The sequence below is a fragment of the Rana temporaria genome, chromosome 5 (assembly GCF_905171775.1).
Source record: "Rana temporaria chromosome 5, aRanTem1.1, whole genome shotgun sequence".
NCBI classification, from domain to species: Eukaryota; Metazoa; Chordata; class Amphibia; order Anura; family Ranidae; genus Rana; species Rana temporaria.
The window spans coordinates 311,461,974-311,484,324 of NC_053493.1; the positions used below are offsets into that span (position 1 = coordinate 311,461,974).

The following is a 22,351-nucleotide window of genomic DNA, read 5'->3' on the forward strand; positions in this document are numbered from 1 at the left end:
ACAGTAGAATGCATGCATGTAACTGACTACGAGTAACTGCCTTGTATGATGGGGAAGGTAGGTTGCTTTGAGGGATAACAAGGGTAGGAATCTGGTAATTTTTTTCTATTTAGGGCATGTATTACCTATTTGACTCTCATATTCAGTAGTAAAATGCTTCTTTAAAATGTTTGCGCTATGTCAAAATGATGAAAAAGTGATACGCCTTGCATTTTTCCCACCTGATGTATATATTTTGCCGTTGTGGACGGCTCCTGCATGGGCTGCCAGAGGCTGTGGTAATGGGGACACATAGCACCATTCATTTGTCTCTAGATTATAGCACTCAACACTCGACAAGTATCCTGTTTCATTTCTTCCTCCGATGACATATAGGTGCTTATCCAGGCGACAGGCATAGAAACTGGCTCTCCTGAATGAAGAAAACATACAATAAAAAGATTATCTCTGCTTTTCACAGCAGGTCAGACTTGATATATACTGTATATAGCACTTGTAGTGTGACTACTATGTTTTTACTTAAATGTGTAGTTATTCCAGTGCAATATATACAATTTACTACTGGTCTAACATGTTTTTATTTCCCTTTTTTTCTTGTGAGGAGGTTTAGGTACTGCTAGCTCTTTAAAAAGAATTTTCCAAAGTATAATGACAATGAGAAAGATAAAGAAGATACCTTAACAATTATAAATTATCTTGACATTCACTATCCTTATGGCCCTTCAAGGGTCATTGTTTCCAATTTACTAAAAGAAGCACATCATCAAAAAAAATTCTTCAGTTAGCTTTTCCTTTCCTTGCAGTTAAGCTGTAAAGAACACAACATTTATGTGTCCAGACACACATGAACGTTGCAAATTGTGCAGCATCTATTTCACAGTTTTTTGCAACTTGTACCAGAGTACATATGCCTGTTGGTAAATTGCAGGTATAGACTAAGGCCCCGTACACACGACCAGTTTCCTCGGCAGAATTCAGCTTCCGACCGAGTTTCTGGCTGAATTCTGCCGAGGAAACTGGTCGTGTGTACACTTTCAGCCGAGGAAGCCGACGAGGAGCTCGACGAGGAAATAGAGAACATGTTCTCTATTTCCTCGTTGTTCTATGGGAGCTCTCGTCCCGCCGAGCTCCTCGGCGGCTTCAGTGCTGAACTGGCCGAGGAACTCGATGTGTTTGGCACGTCGAGTTCCTCGGCCGTGTGTACGAGGCTTAAGAATGTAAATTGAATGGCTGTGATCTATGAAACTACAATAAACTCCAGCTCTCAGATCTGGGGGAAGAAAACTTTGAGGTAGGTAACCTCCAAAATGTGTTGCATTTGACCTAAAACACATTTTACGTTTTTACATCTATACAGCAGAATTGTGTGAAAATAGCAAAATTTTCATGAGGGTTTACAAAGCTACTTTTCTTGACTGACATAGACAGTCCATTGCACTCTCACCATTAGCTCACAGATTGTGTGTGCTGTTTTTGGAATGTTGTACGGGGAGCCCTATCCACTTTAGAAGAACTGACAATCTGCGTAACCCCAGTCTCTAAATTAGTAATCTCAAGAATTACAGAACAGTCTAAGGAGTAAAAGCAAATTTTTAAATAGAATTAAGGTGAAAAAAAAAACTTTTGTTGAAATCAGCCTTTTTCAACCAGGGTGCCTTCAAGTGTCTTGAGGGGTGCCATGGCAAAATGGCTAGAAATTGCCCCAAAATTGTATAGAAGCCAGTGGGCAAATCAAGCCTGCTTATTAGTTACATAAAGCCACAAGTTTTCATTCTGCTCCATTACAACTTTCGAGCCGCCAGTGTCCTTACCACCAATGACATTATTGGTTGATAAGGAGGATGTCGGGTACTTGCACAGCATCCTTGTTTGCCCCTCCCCTGATCCACTCCATCAGCTCTGGGGTCACATTAGCTGAGTGAGGGAGAGAAACGGAGGGAGAAGAGAAACATTTGAATACTAGTCAGTACCAATATGCAAAGGTGTGTTTATTTTAGTTTTAATACATTTTGGTATGGGGTGTCCCGAGATTGTACAGAATTTTAAAGGGTGTCTTGGCTGAAAAAAGGTTGTGAAAGCTGGTTTAAATTAATAATAGGGGTAGGAGGAAGTAACACCAACCTTTCCTGCATAGGGGGAAGCTGTATCCAGCTGTTAAATCTTGGATCATATCGACTCACAAAATTTGTACTATGTTTTCCTGTGAAAACAGAAATGTGTTATCAATTATAAGAACTTTGATTACAGTTATAACAAGACAATGTGAATACAATACAGCAGAAAAGAGTGCAAGGTAACAGCATAGATCGAGCATAATAATACGTAATCACAGTAGCTAAATACGCATCAAAACATTAACTGGAATGTGACAGAATTATGGGGAAATGTTCTAAGATGGCCCTCAGCTTTAGCAGGATATCCAAAGTCTACGTTTGCCCAAGACATTCTATACTTTGCTGTTACTTTTTATCACACACTCAAAACACTTGTCTAGTTATTTCGTAAATATATTGTATATTGCGAACAAGGTTTGGCAAGGCTCTGGTGCTGTATTTATAGCCTGGAGCCAGAACATAGCTTGTAATTTTGTACATATCTTCCTGAGCTGGACAGCATCTAAATTCAGAATGGACCCGAGCTTGAAGCTGAATGCACTTGGAGGCTAAAAACATAAATTCAAATGACTCACTAGGGGGATAACCTCTTGGGGAATCAAGGAAGGAGAAAGATATGGGGGTCCTAGTAGAAGAAAGACTGAGCAATAGCATGCAATGTCAAGCTGCAGCTTCCAATGCCAGCAGAATATTAGCATGCATAAAAAAGGGGATATACTCCAGAGATAAAACTATAATCCTGCCACCTTTTAAAACTCTGGTAAAGCCACATCTGGAGTATTCCATCCAGTTTTAGTCACCAGTCCTCAGAAGGGTTGTGCTGGAGAGAGTCCAAAGAAGGGCAACAAAATTAATATGGGGATTGGAGGAACTCAATTACGAGAAACGACTACAAGCACTAAATGTATTCTTGCTGGAGAAGAGAGCCTTGAGAGGGGATACGATAGCGATTTACAAATACCCTAATGGTGATCCCAGAATAGGAAAAAAAACGATCCAGTCTCAGGGAGTGTAAAAGGACACAGGGCCACACAATGAGTTTGGAGGAGAGCTGATTGTCATTTTATCCTTGTGAAAGATTGGCAAAAGAAATTCTACTCTTTTATCCTACTCATACTATTTTGTGGCTGAAAATGGAAAAATACTAGATTTGTAAAATAATTTTGTCATGTTAAAGCAGAGGTCCGCCCATTCCACAAAAAAAATAAAGTCAGCAGCTACAAATACTGCAGCTGCTAAAGTTTAATATATGGACACTTATCGGTTCAGGAAGCCCACAATGTTGTCACCCCATCCAATCTTTGGATCAGCTTTCAGGTGCAGGCGCCGCCACTGTCGCTAAGGGAACGCAGCAGTGAAGCCTTCTGACTTCACAGCCGGTTCCCTACTGTGCATACTGTGCATGTGCGAAAATGTAAACCTGGACTGAAAAATCAGCAGCTACAGTAAAATATTTTTTTTTTAAAGTTGCCATGGCAAGCAAAGTCGCTTTAAAGGAGCTGGAGCATTAATTTCTGGAGCGCTCTAGAGCCAGATCTGGGACAGCTGGAGCCAGTTAGAATGGAGCTGGATATTTATTTAGAATCTGGAATGGACTTGAAGCTGGAGAGGAACAACTGCTCCAATGTAGAGTAGTAGCTAGCAAATGTGAATACTGCAGGCTCCTCTAGGTACTTGTTTTATTTTGCTAGTACGCAATAAACTGCTAATTATTGCTGTGTACAGACATCTGTGGTAGCATGGCCTTTATAATGGAGCTTCAAGTATCAGAAGATCGTTTGATGGTCTACCACTGAATTATAGTGAATGTATATTCAGTTATAATATTGACAACTGCACTGTTTCAGTTTAGGAATTATACATTGATTTCAATGTTGTAATGGTGATAACATAATCTAGTGGAGTGTTGTGAAAGAATGGAAATGAGACTCCCCTGCATACATGCAACATATATGCAACAGGGTTACAGTATTTAGCATCCATGTGCCTTAATTGGGTAACATGGGTAATAGCAGGTTTTTACTACTGGACACATTTTTTAGTTGGGTGAGGCAGGGATAGAACATGTCAAATTTTATACTGCTATCTGTGTTCCTATTTAGGATTTTCCCTCACTTCCTGTTTTGGTGACTGGGACAGAAAAAGAGGGTAATTTTAACCACGAGGCCCTACAAAGCAACAAAACCCTAATACAGGTTATATATAACTCTTTGGTTGCTGTTACATATTAAGTGTTGGGTGTTAGAATAAACTACAACTTTGCTTCTATGCTGCCATACTACATACATCCCAACTGTCCCTGATTTTAAGGGACTGTCCCTGATTTTAAAAATGTCCCTCTGTCCCATTTTCCTCCTCATTTGTCCCTCATTTTGGTCTGATCTATAAAGTTGCATATAAAACACATTTTTATCTTTCAAAAAGTGTTTCCCAGTGCTAATCCTTTCATCCAATTTCTAAATTGCAGCATTTGTACATTTCAAAATCCAGAATAGGTATTTTGGCATTGCGCTAAGATTCCCATCTTTTAGAAAACGGTGGTCTCGGACATTCACTCTGTGACCATGATTCATGTGCCCCAGACGATGGAGGTTTGTTTGCTCGATTTGGTGGACACTCTGGCTCATCTTTGGGCCTCCAAGACGCTGATAGGATTGCTATTGTTTTATACAAGGAAAATGATTCTTCTCCAATTGAAATCCCTATCAGCTCCAACCCTAACTTTGTGAAAAAATGTATTAATATCAATTTACCACTATACAAAGCCACCTATCTGGTTGCTCCAAAAAATTCCACAAGGTGTGAGACATTTGGGTGGAGGACCTATCTATCAATACTGACCCTGATTAGTAGATTACCTTACAAAAGACCGGGTGAACACTTATATATTGTATGTAATTGAACCCATGTCCAATCCACATACCTAATAATCGTGACTTCCTTCTTATATTATATGGCTTACTACTACCCCTGAGCAGCTGATACCTACAATACTCTAACAATCTCGGTAGCTACTGGAGCATAGAGCTTTGTTCTAGTGCCACTGACGGCACTACTGTTAAGAGTTTGTTATTTGATTTTTTTTTCTTTTATAACGTTGTTTTATTGTGATGTATGTGGACCGAGCCTGGGTATGCCCAATAGGCTTTGTTTTGTATCTAAACTTGAAACTCAAAAAAAAAATTTCAAAAAAAAAAATCCAGTATAGTAATAGTAGTGGTAAACAAAAGCTTGTAGGTGTAACTAATCTTTTTTTTGGATAATTCTACTTTAAGGGGGTGTGGCAGGGGGCGTGTCACATGCCTGCATAAAGTTGTTAATAGGTGTCCCTCATCACTATCTCGAAAAGTTGGGAGGTGTGATATTACCCTTTACAGCCTCTAAAATTGAGGAAGAAACTTCACACCATGTAACAACATTTCCAATATTTAGGATTAAAAAATAATACAAAAAAAGCAGCAATGTTTAATTGCATAACACAACAGTAATGCACAAAGTGTAACTACCAGTCAACACAGTTACTGTGCTATTCAGTTTTACCACTGATCTCTGCACTGTCTTACTGAATAGCCCTACTTCTGTTATACAGCGATACTACATTTGTTGATTTGTATCTTGAACACCAGAGATGCTATTACACTGTTTAATTTTTCCCCTTAAAGTCAATTTAAAGTGCTTTACGTGTTCATATTTCTTTTTGCGTTTTTCTCTCTGAGTCAACACTTTTAAATATTAATGTATTTTGCACTTTCAGAATTACTCAGCCCAGCATTAGGATGCACTGCAATTTAACATGGTCTGATAACTTTTCCATGTCTTTGGACGGATTTCATTTATTAAAGTAAGATTATTTAAATGTAATATCTTGGGCTGATGTTCCCCTGTGTCACCATCATTTTAGATTATACAAAAAGAATAGATGAATAAAATATCAGTGCATGGCGCAACACTGATGTAGCGATATGTTTAACCTGGAAAAATACATGCAGGGCATTATTTTAATTATTTTTTAAAGGAATCACAGAATGCTCATATTTTTTTTAATTCCATGCTATTGTGATAACGAATAAATGAACATATTTTTAGAGCAGAGTGGAAGATCAGTACAAATCCAGATTCACCTGAAACATCTCCAGTTTTTTATCTGGGAATATAAGTACAAGTCTTGTTCATTTGTTTTGATCCACCAGTACCCATTGCCAAAATATATTTATTTAGGACTAGCAACCATATTCCATATAATGCATTTACATTCCAACACTGGCATCATTCTCTTTTCCTGGTTTAGTTTACAGCTTAATGTCACACACTTCTTTTTTAGTTTTGATTGGAGTAGGGAAGGGTTGGAACACCTGTAATGTTTTAATAATATCTGTGTCCCTGCTTCAGGAGACTAATGCCTTGTACACACGATCGGAACTTCCGATGAAAAAATGATATTCCGACCGTGTGTGGGCCCCATCGGACTTTTTTTCCGTCGGAGTTTAGAAATAGAACATGTTTTATTTTTCTCTGATGGAAATTCCAATCGTCTGTGTGGAACTCCAACGGAGAAAAAAACACACATGCTCAGAATCAAGTCGACACATGCTTGGAAGCATTGAACTTCATCTTTCTCGGCTCGTCATAGTGTTTTACGTCACCGCGTTTTGGACGGTCGGAATTTGTTCTGACAGTGTGTATGCAAGAGCTTGAACAGAATTCCGACGGAAAATTCCTTTGGATTTATCCCATCGGAAATTCCGATCATGTGTACAGGGCATCACTCTATTTGTTGTGTTGACCACTGTGACTGAAAAGAAATGTGATGGGAAATTCCATAATGTACAGCTGTCCCCAGAAGCGGCGGCGAGAGGACATCTGTTCCAGGGACAACTGTCTAAGAGGAGATATCCCCTCAAATTTGAGAGATTTCCTCTCACTTTCTATTGTAACTAAAGAAAACAAAAAAGAAAGGAAAATGACAAACGCTATAAACCTTTAGTACTATGCTTCAAACCAGGGGTCATAAGGTTAACAAAAAAAAATGTTCCCTGCATTGGTCAAATCTTCCTTCATTTATGTCTAAGGCCTCGTACACAAGACCGAACATGTCTGCTGAAACTGGTTTCCGGGGACATGTCCGACCGTGTGTACGGCCTAGCGGACAGGTTTCCAGAGGACAAAAGTTTCTTAGCATGCTATGAAACATGTCCGCTGGAAGCCTGTCCGTCGGACATGTCCGATGGTTAGTACGACTCATCGGACATGTCTGCTGGGCCAAAATCCCTCGCATCTGTCAAAGTGATTCGACGCATGCGTGGAAGCATTGAACTTCCTGGGTCGCGCACGTCGCCGCGTCATCGTCGCCGCCACGTCACCGCGTATTCTGTCCGCGGGGAATTTGGTCTGATGGTGTGTACACACATCAGACCAAAATCCCCCAGCAGACATGTCCAATGAAAACGGTCCGCGGACCGTTTTCATCGGACATGTCTGGTCGTGTGTACGAGGCCTTAGACTCCCCTCCCAGACACTGCAGCTCACAATGGGAGGGTTTCAAAAACAGAGAGAGTGCTGTCAATACAGAAAGCAGTGGGCAGGACTGGGTGTGGTCAGGTGGAGAATGACAAACTATGGGCTTGTGATTTAGCAGTGACAATGCTGATGGCCACACCTCCTGTAACATTTTATCATCCCACTGCAGTGAAAGCAGGGAGAGTCTATATGAGATTGGCAACACTGCTCTGAATTTGGGAGAAGTGCAGCCTCATTGTCACATTATCAGAGGAAGCTGCATTTGGTTGACCTTACCAGCAGGATATACTGGCATTTGTGGGACAGGGGTACTAAGAGAAATCTGTAAGTGCGGAATGCGCTTATAATTGATTGCTGCAGCACATGCTTTTTCATGGGAGACCAAGTTCCACTTTAAATTCATATTTATAAAAAAATCTGAAAAACAATTAATAATAATAATAAAAAAAAACAGTATGACAGCATTCAGAAAGAACAATTATATATTTTTTTATAAGCAGATATATGGCTGGATTTGAATGCAATTCCTCAATGCTGCAGTTCATCTATGCCAGCAGTTACTATAATGTGCTTAAGAAAAGTTTCACATTTGTTCTCCAGCTACAAAAAAATGAAAAAAAAAACAATTCTGAAGCCATCTAAGTATTAGAAGCTCAAACAGGCTGGTAAAAAAAATAAATCCTCTCATAACTAAACAGTATTATAAAGGTTTAATAATAAATAGGAGGAAGCAATAGTAATGTATAGCGTATAAAGTTGTAATTCTTACCATTAGGATTCCACTGGTCTTCTCCTCCAAGCACAAATAAGAAATTTTCCACTTCAACCACACAGTGGTGAGCACTGTTGTATGGCATAACTGAGAAACAGACAAAAGGAAGATTGTGAGATGCAGAAAACAAATGTGATGCACAGGAAATCTTCACAGAGCAAAATGCATTAAAAAAGCTTCTGTTTTCTAGGAAAATAGTGTACTGTAAGTTTCTCACAAGTGATCCAAAGCCATATTTTAGCCACCCTCTGAGCAAGTAGATGCATTTGTTTTGCAATACTTGGCCGTAAAGCTGGTCTGGTGCCACTAGATATAAAGTGATGTGTGAACTGTGTACAGTCACATGGGGTGAGGTTCACATATGAATTGTAGAGCAATAGACCCAACACCACTAGGAGGTCTCTTTTTAAGGCATCATGCACAAAGGGTATTTGTCTAATGCTCACAAATGGCTTTCCTCCTGGCAGCAGTGTTTCTGGCTATTGAAATTAATTAATGATCAATCGCTTCACACACATAGTATTAATGCGTGTTTAAATGCGTGTACATGCACTTAGGTGCGTCAAGTGTTTTTTCTGCTGAAATGTGCTGGCAGCATTTTTTTTTTTTTTACACCATCTTTCCCCCGCGATCAAACACCAATGATTGCTCAGTTCTCTCCTCTGCTCTGAGCAGAGAGCAGTGAGTGTCAGTCACCAACTCTCTGCTCTGCCTCTCCAAGTGTTTACTGGAGCGCTAAGCTGTGCAGGGAGGCAGGAGGGGCTGGCTCAGTCTCCCAGCAGTTTACTGAGAGGCTGAGCCAAGTGTCATGCAGGCTGCTGGGTGAATCCTGATTGTATAGTTGGGATCGCTCCAGTGCCTGGACCAGCTAGGTGACATCAGCCGACAGAGACAGCGGGATACAGGATTGCGAAACACTCCTGTAACCCGCTGTACAAACTGCACTCTTGTGATCCATAGGAAAAGTAGGGCCAAAAAAGCTTTGGCAATACTTCTCCTTTATCGCTCAGTATGCATGAGGTCTAAACTGGATTACGTGCAATTACAGGTGTAGTGATCATTCATATCCTGACTCTAAATTACAGGGTAATGCTAGAGAATGGATATTTAGGAAAGAGTTCTCAGGTGAAGATAATCATGGAATGGCACCAGGCACTTAAAGGATGAAGCCGCGTACACACGACCATTTTTAATGTCCTTGAAAAAAACAACGTTTTTCTCGACATGATTCTTGTCAAGCCTGCATTGCTTACACACAATCGTGAAAAAAAATGCTCAAGGCAGGTCTTAGTTATTGTCTGGAGTGAAATGTCAACTCACTTAACCTCTGGGGGTCCTTAATAGTCTCTGGAGGGTAAGGAGGAGCTACATTATGAAGATTCACATTCTTATTTAGAATATTTTATTGTTGCTATCTAAATGACATTGTTTTAACCGCTTCAGCCCTGGACCATTTTGGTGGTCAAAGACCAGGCCACTTTTTGCGATTCGGCACTGCATCGCTTTAACTGACAATTGCGCGGCCGTGCGACGTGGCTCCCAAGCAAAATAGACGTCATTTTTTTCCCACAAATAGAACTTTGTTTTGGTGCTATTTGATCACCTCTGCGATTTTTATTTTTTGCTCTATAAACAAAAAAAGAGCGTCAATTTTGAAAGAAAAATGCTATATTTTTATTTTTTTGCTATAATAAATAACCCCCAAAAATATATAAAAAACATTTCCACAGTTTAGGCCGATATGTATTCTTCTACACATTTTTGGTAAAAAAAAACACAATAAGCGTTTATTGATTCGTTTGCGCAAAAGTTATAGCTTCTACATAATAGGGGACTGTTTTATGGCACTTTTATTAATATTTTTCTTTTTTACTAGTTATGGCGGTGAACAGTGATTTTTATCGTGACTGCGACATTATGGCGAACACATCGGACACTTTTGACACCATTTTGGGACCATTGTCATTTATACAGCAATCAGTGCAATACAAATGCACTGATTACTGTAAAAATTACACTGGCAGTGAAGGGGTTAACCACTAAGTGGCGCTGCAGGGGTTACGTGTTCCCTATGGAGTGATTCTTACTGTTAGGGGGCGTGGCTACACGTAAAACATGTCACTGATGACCGTTCCCGATCACGGGGAACGTCATCAGTGACAGTGTCACTAGGCAGAATAGGGGAATGCCTTGTTTACAAAGGAATTCCCCTGTTCTGCCTTTGCCAACCGCAGTCGCGGGCCTCCCGGGAACATCGAGTTCCCGGGACCCGTGGCCACACTGGCGAGGCACGCGGTGGGTGTGCACGCCCGCTGGGCGGCAAATTTAAAGGAACGTACCTGTACCTGTACACCAATCTGCTTGCCTGGGCCATGTTGTCGTGCGGCGGTCGGCAAGTGGTTAAAGCTGAACATTAAATTCATGTTGTTTTAGTATGCACCTAGTAAACAGTTTGTATATCTGTCCATTCTATTCTGAGATTCCTGCAAATATGGTAGGTAGCAGAGTCAGGTTGATGAACTCACTTTTATATTCTGTATTTAAGCAACACAGTTAGGTCACCTTCTTGCCCACAGCCTGTGACTGGAGGCTGCAGCACTCCCCTCCCTCTGCTCTGTCCTGCTGCCAGCATGTTCCATGCAAACAGTAACACCATTAATTAGTCCTTTTATTATATGCCTTGAAATTGCCTTCAATTCATAGTAAGAGGACAGAAAATGCAACAGAAAATGTTCCTGTTACAAATCACAGTTCCCTGAAACAAAGCACATTTTCCTCGACCTCCGGTTGTCATGGGAATCTTGTACATACTGATTTCTTTTCAATTCTGCCAACTAATATATGCTTCAATTTATTTGGATTAGTTTAACCATCCTAGAAGTGTCATGCGCTAGGCCGTATGTTATACCTGTCCATAAATGTCATGTCACATCCTTTGAAAAACATACAAATGTAGCTCTGTGGTATCATGTAAAATGAGCTGGAGCAATAGTCAGAAAATGATGTCCTTGCTCATCTCATCAAATGGACACCTTAAATCTAGGTGAGGACAAAGAGGGAAGCGATGTGCATGTTGAGGCTGGGAATTTATTGCTGGACACGGATCAACAGAGCACTTAGAAAACCAGAGCAGTGGGAAATCAATATGACACAGGGCCAGCTCTTTCTCTATAAACTTCTGCCAAAGAGAAAAAAAAAAGCCAGCCGAACTCACACGTGAATTTTTTCAGTTATATATCTCTCATTGCACTTGATTTACTATCTCCTTCTTGCAAAATGCAGCAGTGCAATATGGAATGTTTAATGATAATTTTTATCATTTTGATGCTACTGGCTGCCCAAACTTGGCTACAGCTCAGGAAAGATTTATCAAACTTTAACTCACACACACAGCTATTCTGTTGTACATTTTTGGTTTCATTATATTTTAATGTAAGGTTATTATCAAATGGCACACAATGATGTCTATCATTAATTGACATCAAACTCATTTCCATATATCAAGAGAAAAGCACCTGCTGGATTTGTTTAATGTCAGTTGTCTGGACCCCGAAGGCTTCTCTTAAGCCTCGTACACACGGCCGAGGAACTCGACGTGCCAAACACATCGAGTTCCTTGGCCAGTTCAGCCCTGAAGCCGCCGAGGAGCTCGGCGGGACGAGAGCTCCCATAGAACAATGAGGAAATAGAGAACATGTTCTCTATTTCCTCGTCGAGCTCCTCGTCGGCTTCCTCGGCTGAAAGTGTACACACGACCAGTTTCCTCGGCAGAATTCAGCCAGAAACTCGGTCGGAAGCTGAATTCTGCCGAGGAAACTGGTCGTGTGTACGGGGCCTTAGAAATAGACTTTTAAAGGGAAAGTGAAATTGTTTTAGTGAAATATTATATATATCTTTTTAAGTTTACACATTTATCAAGGTATTGATATATATTTTATTTTTATAAAAATCTTTAATTTACAAATTAAAATATCTGGAGATCTATACATGGCATTGTGTTTGCAAAGAATGCTGGGCTTCCTCATAACAAAGCCCAGCACAACCTCTATGCCAGTGGTTCTCAATCTGGGGGTCGGGACCCCCTCGGGGGTCAAATGATGATTTGCCAGGGGTCACCAAATCCTGGGCTGTTCCTGAAGTCCGCACCACTCTCTCAGCCTTTTTGCGTCTGCCCAGTTCCTGGAGCCCACGGCTGCCCACTCAGACTAGAGGTCCACTGACTGGTGAGAATTGTGAGGTAGGAGGGGCTGGAGGAGACCCCATCTCCTGATTTCTGCATAGGTGTCACTGCTACGGGAAACCACAAAGTTGGAGACAGCGGGTAACACTACCTGTGATTCTAGTTGCCATTAAAAGGCCCCACTACAGTTCTCGGATCAGCAGATGACCATGTTTAAGAGCACCTAAGGGTGATCCGAACAACCCCCAAGCATTGCCACTCTTCCCATCCCCCACCCCCACACACCAAGGAGTAAGAGAAGGAATACAAATAGAAAGAAAAAGGGAGAGAAAGAATAAGAGAAAAAAAAAGATGGCTAGAGAGAGATGGGGGAAAGACAAGAAATTTGGATAGCGAAAGATAAAAGGGAAAGAAAGGAGAACAAAGAGATAGAGTGGTACATCCTAAAATGTACCATATGAGGTTTTAATAGTGTACAAGTGGAGGGGCTCAGGACCACTAAATGTCCATGGGTTAGGGGTGCAAATTACTTGTCTTGCCTTGGGTGCTGACAACCCAGGCTACGAAAATAATTTTACTGTTAGGGGTCCCCACAACTTGGGTAATTTTATCAAGGGGTCACGGCACTAAAAGGTTGAGAACCACTGCTCTATGCTTTCTGTTAGACTGCATTAATCCACTAGGTAAAACTTGTCTATCTGGGCTAGCAGAGGAGATGGGTGCATGTGTCCCTCCTCTGAGTTATCTAGGTCTCTGTTAAGCATAACTACTGCTCTCTTAAGCCTTGTACATGCCACTATATTTTTTCGTTCAACCCATTAAAATAGAAAAAACTCACTTTATAATTCAAAAAAGGCTGTAAAGCCCAAATCTAGTCATAAGATATTTAAAAATTAAACTCTCAAAGCTCCCAAAAAAGAACAAATTGAAATACCGTATTTATCGGCGTATACCGCGCACTTTTTTGCCCTTAAAATCAGGGCAAAATTGTGGGTGCGCGATATATGCCGATACTCGCTTCCCACGCTGTGTTTGAACGCCGCCGGCATTCAAACACGCTGTGTTTAAACGCCGCCGCCGACATATACCGAGCGCAGTACACAAAGGCCGCAGACGGATGCTGGGCAGAACAAGGCTGCCGATGGACGCCGGGCAAGACACCAAAACTGTTAGTAATAAAAAAAATCCAGGAATTTCACGTCTAGATTAGGGGTGCGCGATATACGCCGGTGCGCGGTATAGGCAGATAAATACGGTAGATACTTTGGGCAACAATATTAATTTCCCTTTGCTCAAAAAAAAACAATACATGTAGGTTGACACTGAACATAATCAGATAAAATGTTAGGTAAACCTGCAACACATTTGTTAAAACTGGTGCTTACAAAGTAGTTGTCTGTAGGAAATTCAGATTCCATATTTAATTTTTCTACTGCAAACTTAAGATGAAATCTAACTGGTTACTGTAAGTAAGGTGCCACCCACATGACTCAGGATTGTTCGAGGATTGTGTTTTGGCAGTTCTAACTTGCCTGGCAAACAGTAGATAAAGTAGTATATGTGTCAACACACATTTCAACCCATGTGTTCCATATAATGCTTTTTTTAAGTAAAGAAGTAATTAGACAGGTTGGGGAAGGTTTTAACAGTTTTTAAAAAGGATGTAGTTTGTGGATGAAGTATGAATGGTTTGTGAGCTGAACTAACATAGAGTTGTCCATTTACCTATACACAAATACCAGGCCCTAGGCTCCCATGTGGGCTGTGGTTAATCTGGATCGGAACAAAATACATGAATCTGTTGGGGTATAATCACACAAGGCATGGTTGCCTTGTACCTCCCCCGCCGGCCTGTGCTCACATTGTGCCGGGCCAGCCAAACTACAGCAATCCTTGCTTCCATGACCACTGAATGCTCATTGATCAGTGAGAGTTCCATGCTTGGAAAGGTGAGCGTTAATGCAGATGAGTACCCTGTCCAAGTCCAACTGAACCATGCCTAAGCCAGTACCTCTTCAAGAGGGCCAGGGCGTGTTACAGGGTGATCACATTAGTCAATCAACTGGACTTAAGGGATCAACTGCGCCCGACACAGTAGGGATTGCCTAGTGTGAGTACACCCTAAGATAACACCCTCCTGAAATACCCTGCCAGCATCACTCATACTACGAGAGGGAGTTCTAATACTCTGGCCTTGTTGCTCTGGGGATTTTGTTAGCAGTATGAATATGTTAAAACCAAGGGAGAGTAGAGGGATGGCCTCTTCATCGAGGTGCTGCTTCTTCACTGCCCAGTTTTGCCCTTTATTGGCTGAAGCCAGGGATGATCCTGGCTGCATTGCTAAACTGCCATTTGACAGTCATTTTGTTGATATATTAAGCCTGATACTTCCAGCGCAATCCAAATATAAATCAATCCTTCAAATGGCTTCATATTTGAGCTCTTTGGGCAGTGCATTGTCTCAATCGCCTTCCATGCTTGTTTGCTGATGCACCAAATTTCTTAGCGCCGCCATCACTAATCAGACTTGGAGAGGGAGAGGCAGTACTAGGGACCAGACTACATGAATGTTACCTGTGCTGACAAAAAACATTTTGACCAGAGAATAGTGCAGAGTGAGCTGAAGGATGGGTTCTTTAGTCTGATGCTGCTTCCTCACTATCCAATCGAAGGCTAAGGAAAAGGAGGTTACCAAACTCTGAGGCCCCGTACACACGGCCGAGGAACTCGACGTGCCAAACACATCGAGTTCCTCGGCCAGTTCAGTCCTGGAGCCGCCGAGGACCTCGCGGGCCGAGTTCTCCCATAGAACAACGAGGAAATAGAGAACATGTTCTCTATTTCCTCGCCGAGGTCCTCGTCGGCTTCCTCGGCCGAAAGTGTACACACGGCCGGGTTTCTCGGCAGAATTCAGCCAGAAACTCGGTCGGAAGCTGAATTCTGCCGAGGAAACTGGTCGTGTGTACGGGGCCTGATGCTTACATGCAGTAAAGAAAAGACCAGCCTAGATGTATAGGAATATAAATTGTTTGATAGGTACAACAGCAACCATACATATTTAGAGACCCTGTCACTAAGTCTCCATACACACTTAGGTGATTTGAAACATGGGCAGAATCACGGCAATCCTGCTCGCAATTCCGCCCACAATTCAAATTGCCTAGGCGTGAATGGAGCCTGACCTAAATGTAAGTGTAAACAGAAAAATCGGGTATTTTAAATGCTTACTTGCAGTGGTTTTCTTTTTCTATTTAACTGCAATATACCTTTGAACTTTAAACTTGCTAGCTTATTTGAGTTCTTGAGGAAATTCAATTTTCTAGCACAGCCCTTTCCTTCTCTGCGAGTGTCTAATTAAGCTGGCCATACATTAAACAATTTCCTTATTCATTTTCCTTTAGATTTACCTTCAACTATGTAGTGCAAGGGCCTGCCTGATTGCGCAGAAATTGAAAGTGTTTATGTTTGACCTCATATTAAGGTTTTGGTAAATCTAAAGAAAAATTGTATAAAAAAATTATATAATGCATGGCAAGCCTTACTGTCTGTGCTGGCTTAACTCATCCACCCCTCTCCTCATCTTCTTAAATAAGCTTTTATGTAGCTGCTGAGGGAGGAGTGAGGGGGAATACTATAGCATGACTTCTTGAGTGACAGCTCTGAGACAGCTGTGGCTACTGACATCACATACAAGATGGTGGGCACACAAGTGTAGTCTCAGGGCTTTTGAATGCCTACACAAGGGAGGCTTTTATGTGTGATTAAAATGGCTATATTACAAGAAATGCACATACTGTATGATCTTATAGGAAGATTTTTGTTGGGATGAATTGTTTAGTGACATGTTCTCTTTAACTTTAACCAAGGTTTTTGACTTAGCTTTTTACAATGTCACTAAAATAGGATAAAATAATGGCAACTATATTTGCCTGTGTCATCATTCTACTTCTAAAATGATTGGCTTTCGTTACATTAAAAAAATGTTTGCAGCACTTTATGATGCTCAAAATGTAATATATTTGTAATCATACTTATTGGAAAGCTGGCATCTCTGTTACGCCACTTAAAAATATAACTACACGATCAGAAGCATATAACTATGTGATTAGGCAGAACACTCATTAATATTCATGATGTCACATTCAACCCATGTGCATGCTCATGAATATACGCTGGAGAAAGTTGCAGCCAGCTAACTTGAACATTTTCCAACTCCCACAGCCAACGCAAATATCTGTACCCAACCTTGCTATGTAATGGGCATGTGTTTGTGCTCTGGAGACTTGCTTTTCAGCCATATAGTATAGTATACTATACATATATATTGTACATATAATAAGTGTTACTTAATTAAATCTGTGTAAACATTTGCTGAATATGTTTTCACATGTACACACATGTATGCTCAGGCCTCATACACACAACCGTTTTCCTCGACAGAATCCATCAAGAAACTTGGTGGCAGAGCTTTTTTGCAGAGAAAAACGGTCCTGTTTATGCTTTTCATCGAGAAAACTGTCGAGGAACTCACTGAGGAAAAAAGAGAACAAGTTCTCTTTTTCCTCAACGGGAGTCTAAATTTCCTAGTCGTGTTCCTCGTCAGGCTGGTTTTCGACGAGAAACACGTTCGTGTGTATGCTTAGAAACCCGCGCATGCTCAAAATAAAGTATGAGACGGGAGCGCACCTTCGTAAAAGTAGAGTTTGTAATGGAGATAGCACATTTGTCACGCTGTAACAGACTGAAAAGTGCAAATAGTCTCCTACCAAACTTTTAACATGAGATTGGCAAAAGCAGCCCCAAGGGTTGTGCCAGTGGAATCGAACTTCCCCTGCCGTCGTATGCGTTGTACGTCACCGCGTTTGAGAATGAGGAGATTTGGTCTTGACCGTGTGTACGCAAAGCAAGCTTGTCGAGTTCCTTGACAAGTCTAACAAGGAACTCATTGAGGAAAACGATGTGTCTTTTCCGACGAGTTCCTCGGTCGTGTGTACGAGGCCTCAGTCTGAAAAGTTTTGACTGTTGAAATCAATGGACCAGGTAGGGGGCATTCAAATCTATTAAGTAAAAATAGATTTTTAAAGACACCGAAGTTTTTATTGTATACATGAGAAAGTGAACAACTTAAAGCAGAACTAAAGGTAAATTTGCAAAAGTTGCTGCAGGTAAGTTTTTTTTGGCAGAAGAGGGTCTGTAGGCTTCTTTTATCTGTGAATTGACTGCCACACATACCACTTTAATCTACTCTTTAACCACTCAAAAAAGGATTGAGAATTTAGAAAAAATAAATATCTTCATCAGTTAAGGCCAATATGTATTCTTCTACAAATTTTTGGTAGAAAAAAAATCGCAATACACATATATCAATTGGTTTGAGCAAAAGTTATAGCGTCTACAAAATAGGGAATATATTTATGGCATTTTTATTATTATTTTTACTAGCAATGGCAGTGATCAGTGATTTTTTTAGCGGGACTGCGACATTGTGGCGGTTAGATAGGACACGTTTGACATTTTTTTTAGGACCAGTGACATTATTACAGTGATCAGAGCTAAAAATAGCCACTGATCACTGTATAAATGACACTGGCAGGGAAGGGGTTAACACTAGGGGGGCAATCAAGGGGTTAAGTGTTCCCTAGGGAGGTGTTTCTAACTTTGGGGGAAGTGGACTGACTGGGAGTACAGAGAGATTGCTGTTCCTGATCACTAGGAACAGACAATCTCTCTGTACTCCCTGTCAGAACGGGGATCTGTTTGTTTACATTGACAGATCCTGTTCTGGCTCTCTGTGGACGATCGCTGGTGGCTGGCAGACATTGTGTATTGGCTCCAACAATGCGTGGTGGGCGTGCTTACGTGTCTGCTATAGCTTTTAAATGGACCGACGTACAGCTACGGCGGCTGGTTGGCAAGCGGTAAAAGAAAAACTATAATTGTCATTGTTTTTCAGATATCCATTACAAAGGGCTGGTCTGATGTAAAAAATGTTATCAGTAGGTCGCAATATTTAAAAAACCCTACCCTCTTTATGGTATGGTTTCACCAAAAGATACTTATAGACATAAATGTATCTTTTTTGCCACATTAGATGACTACTTCATGTCTATGTGTGGATGTCATCATAACTGGCTGTTTCTAGAGGAATAAGCAACTGAACCCCCCAGCCCCCCCCCCCCACACACACATTTACAAGCTTGATTAAATGTAGTTGATAGCGCCTACTTGTCTGACCACCCCAAATTTGAAGGCAGTTTTATTGTTCCTTTCTTTCAATGATTCAAGATGCACTGTCTATACAGTGGAGACTTTTATCACTGCAGTTGTCAGTTATTGAAAATGACTACTAACCCTTCCCTACAGTAAGAAGATCCTAGAAATCTGTATTGTAATACACTGAAAATAATTTGTAGCAAGTATGAAAAAAGTGTCCTATCAAAATCACTTTAAGGCATTTTTCCGATGTGTTCACATTGAAAACGCTCTCAATTTTCCCTTTTTTACATAAATATTAATTTATATCAGTTGTGGACGCTGATTCACAATTGTTAATTAATATATTGTACTGTGAACTGAAGATGTTTTGCCTTTTTATACCATAATTACATGAGCAACTAAGGAAATGTTAATACAAATTACACTTAAAAAAATTCATATGAATTGTATAATATAGAAAGACTGTGTATAAGTTTGTAGTAACATATTTACGACGGAGCAACCATATTTGCTCGTATTCAGACTTTGCCTTGTGTCTTTTGGTTCTTTTCCCTTATTGTAAGGCTACCAGTTAGGGCTGACTGACTGAAAACAATACCTTATCTATGTAGCTGAAATTTTACCTTGGCAACGATGGATAAGGGTGCTTAAAGTGACGGACACTAGCTGAGAAATCCCAACATCTGTTAATATTATATAATAAAAATATTGTACAGAAAGCATTTGAAAATATTGCACAAGAATAACTCAAAACTATATGAAATGAAAAATTATTTTAAAGATTTTTTACCATTTGCAAATATACTATTTTATTAAAAAAAAATTTGGTTAAGAAATTTTTTTTTTTCGATATGTTGCAAATTAGGGTAAATGAGCAGATGTAAAGAGCCTTTTTCATAGAATGTATAATTACCATTTTTATCCTTATTCTATAAAAAAAAGTTTGACACATTTTAGCCCCCATTCACACCTAGGCGTTTTGTCGCCTGTAGTGTGACGCCGCAGCACCCCCGAGACGCTGGAGGGATGAAAACACATTGCCCTCTATGGAGATGGTTCACATCTCCACGCCGTACGCCTGCTGCCTGAAAAAAAGTCCCGGACCTTTTTTTCAGGCGGCTTTCGGCATAGGAGATGTGAACCATCTCCATAGAGGGGGTGAGGCTGTATTCACAATCGCAGCGTTTTGTCGCTGCAAATCGCGGTACAAAACACCTCAATTTGACGCCGCAATTCGCGGGACAAAACGCCGCAATTTTGTACGCCTAGGTGTGAATGCAGCGGAGTTACCCTTATTAATGACAAGATATAGTTTTCTAATTTTTTTTCTAGACATGCTGGGGCAGATCCACAAAAGAATTACGCCGGCGTATCTATTGATACTCCGGCGTAATTTTAAATGTCCCGCGTCGTATCTTTGTTTTGTATCTACAAAACAAGATACGACAGCATCTGGGATCGATCCGACAGGCGTACGTCTTAGTACGCCGTCGGATCTTAGATGCAATTTTTCGGCGGCCGCTAGGTGGCGTTTCCGTCTAATTCCGCGTCAAGTATGTAAATGAGCTAGTTACGGCGTATAGTTAAAGCTGCTGTTATAAGGCGTACTCAATGTTAAGTATGGCCGGCGTTCCCGCGTACAATTTTGAATTTTTTACGCCGTTTGCGTAATTCATTTGCAAATAGGGATTTGCGTAGAATGACGTCACCGTCGTGAGCATTGGCTTGTTCCGGGTTAATTTCGAGCATGTGCACTGGGATACCCACACGGACGGCGCATGCGCAGTTAAAAAAAACCGTTGTTTACGTCGGGTCACGACGTATTAACATAAAACACGCCCCCATTACATCCATTTGAATTCCGCACCCTTACGCCGCCAAAGATACACTACGCCGCCGTAACTTACGGCGTGAATTTTTTGTGGATTAGAAATTAAAAAAATAAGTTGCAGAGGTGTAGTGTATCTTAGATACGCTGCGCCCGGCAGAAGATTACGCGCAGGTACGTGGATCTGCCCCGCTATCTTTAGTAAGACTGACCCAAAGAAAACCAGGGCTTTCCACTAAACACAACTCTACTCTCTGCTGATTGTCCAGTTCACCCATTCTCTCATAGACAACCATTTTGCAGCAGTTTGGTGTCGTAGTCGAACACTTCATTGAAACAAAAGGCTGAAGTCTTGCTCAAAACAGTGTTGCAATGATCTAGAAGTGTCTCTCTAGGTTGTGCCAACACATATTTTTACAGGCTAAGATTAATGGATACTGGATACTTTAGTCTACATAATCTGTCAGCATAGTACAGACTCTCCACTGGAATGAATGAATAAGGGCCCATTCACACCAGAAACTAAACAAAACTGCATGTTTTTGACTGCATGTTTACATACATTTGAAGCAGGCTTGACGAGTACTTGACAAGTGCTTGAATGCATTTAGCGCTGTGTTTGCAGTGCATTTTCTATACCTTTTTCGGCTTGGCTTTCTTGGCTTAAAGTGTGTTTGAAGTGCGTTCCCTGCATTTGCGGTGTGGGAAAATGCAGCACTTCTTTTTTTAGACTGCGCTGAACTTCACTGCAATGGTGTGAACTATGCCCATAGGATTACCTTGATTTTGGTCTGGATTGGTCTGGATTTTGGTCTGGATTTTGGAAGCAGGACCCAACAGTTTTTGAAGAAGAGGCCAAAAAGGCCTAACATAGAAAGCTCTGCAGAGCAGAAAAGGTAAGTGTGTGACTCATTATGGGTGATCAGGAATGACATTGATGACCACTAAATGGAACCCCACTTAAAGTAGCATTACACTTTACAATCCACACAATAAAACTAAACACATTGACATATAGGCAGCTGCATTGACAAAGGTAGCTGCACATATCTTTAAATTAATGTAGGTGAGGACTCCTGCCCTGCTCCAACCTATTGGCTTTCAGCAATTAATATACAAATTATATACCGTATAAGTCCCGGTCAGCGCTGAGGGGGCTGACATGTTGCCTTAGGCCTCGTACACACGACCGTTTTCCTCGACAGAATCCATCAAGAAACTTGGTGGCAGAGCTTTTTTGCTGAGAAAAACGGTTGTGTGTATATTTTTCGTCGAGAAAACTGTCGTGGAACTTGACGAGATAAAAAGAGAACAAGTTCTCTTTTTTCTCGTTGGCAGTCTCAATTTCCTCGTCGTGTTTCTCGTCGGGCTGGTTTACGACGAGAAACACATTCATGTGTATGCTTAGAAACCCACACATGCTCAGAAAATTAAGTATGAGACGGGAGCGCACCTTCATTAAAAGTAGGGTTTGTAATGGAGATAGCACAGTCGTCACGCTGTAACAGACTGAAAAGCGCGAATCGTCTCTCACCAAACTTTTACTTAACACGCAGTAACATGAGATTAGCAAAAGCAGCCCCGAGGGTGGCGCCAGTGGAATCGAACTTCCCCTTTATAATGCCATCGTACGTGTTGTACGTCATTGCGTTTGAGAACGACGAGATTTTGTCTTGACAGTGTGTACGCAAAGAAAGCTTGACAAGATTCTCGACAAGCCTGAC

At 41.0% G+C, this 22,351-nt stretch overlaps 1 protein-coding gene across 1 annotated transcript in view; it reads right to left on the reverse strand.

Annotated features, from left to right (window-relative positions):
• KLHL14 (kelch like family member 14) overlaps positions 1-22,351 on the reverse strand; it is a 113,706-nt gene that overhangs the window by 11,712 nt on the left and 79,643 nt on the right. Inside the window, exons 3-5 of the mRNA XM_040354127.1 lie at positions 8,401-8,490; positions 2,122-2,200; positions 222-412 (exon numbers count right to left, since the gene is read on the reverse strand). Coding sequence (XP_040210061.1) covers positions 222-412; positions 2,122-2,200; positions 8,401-8,490 — 360 coding nt within the window. The remainder of the gene's footprint in view (positions 1-221; positions 413-2,121; positions 2,201-8,400; positions 8,491-22,351) is intronic.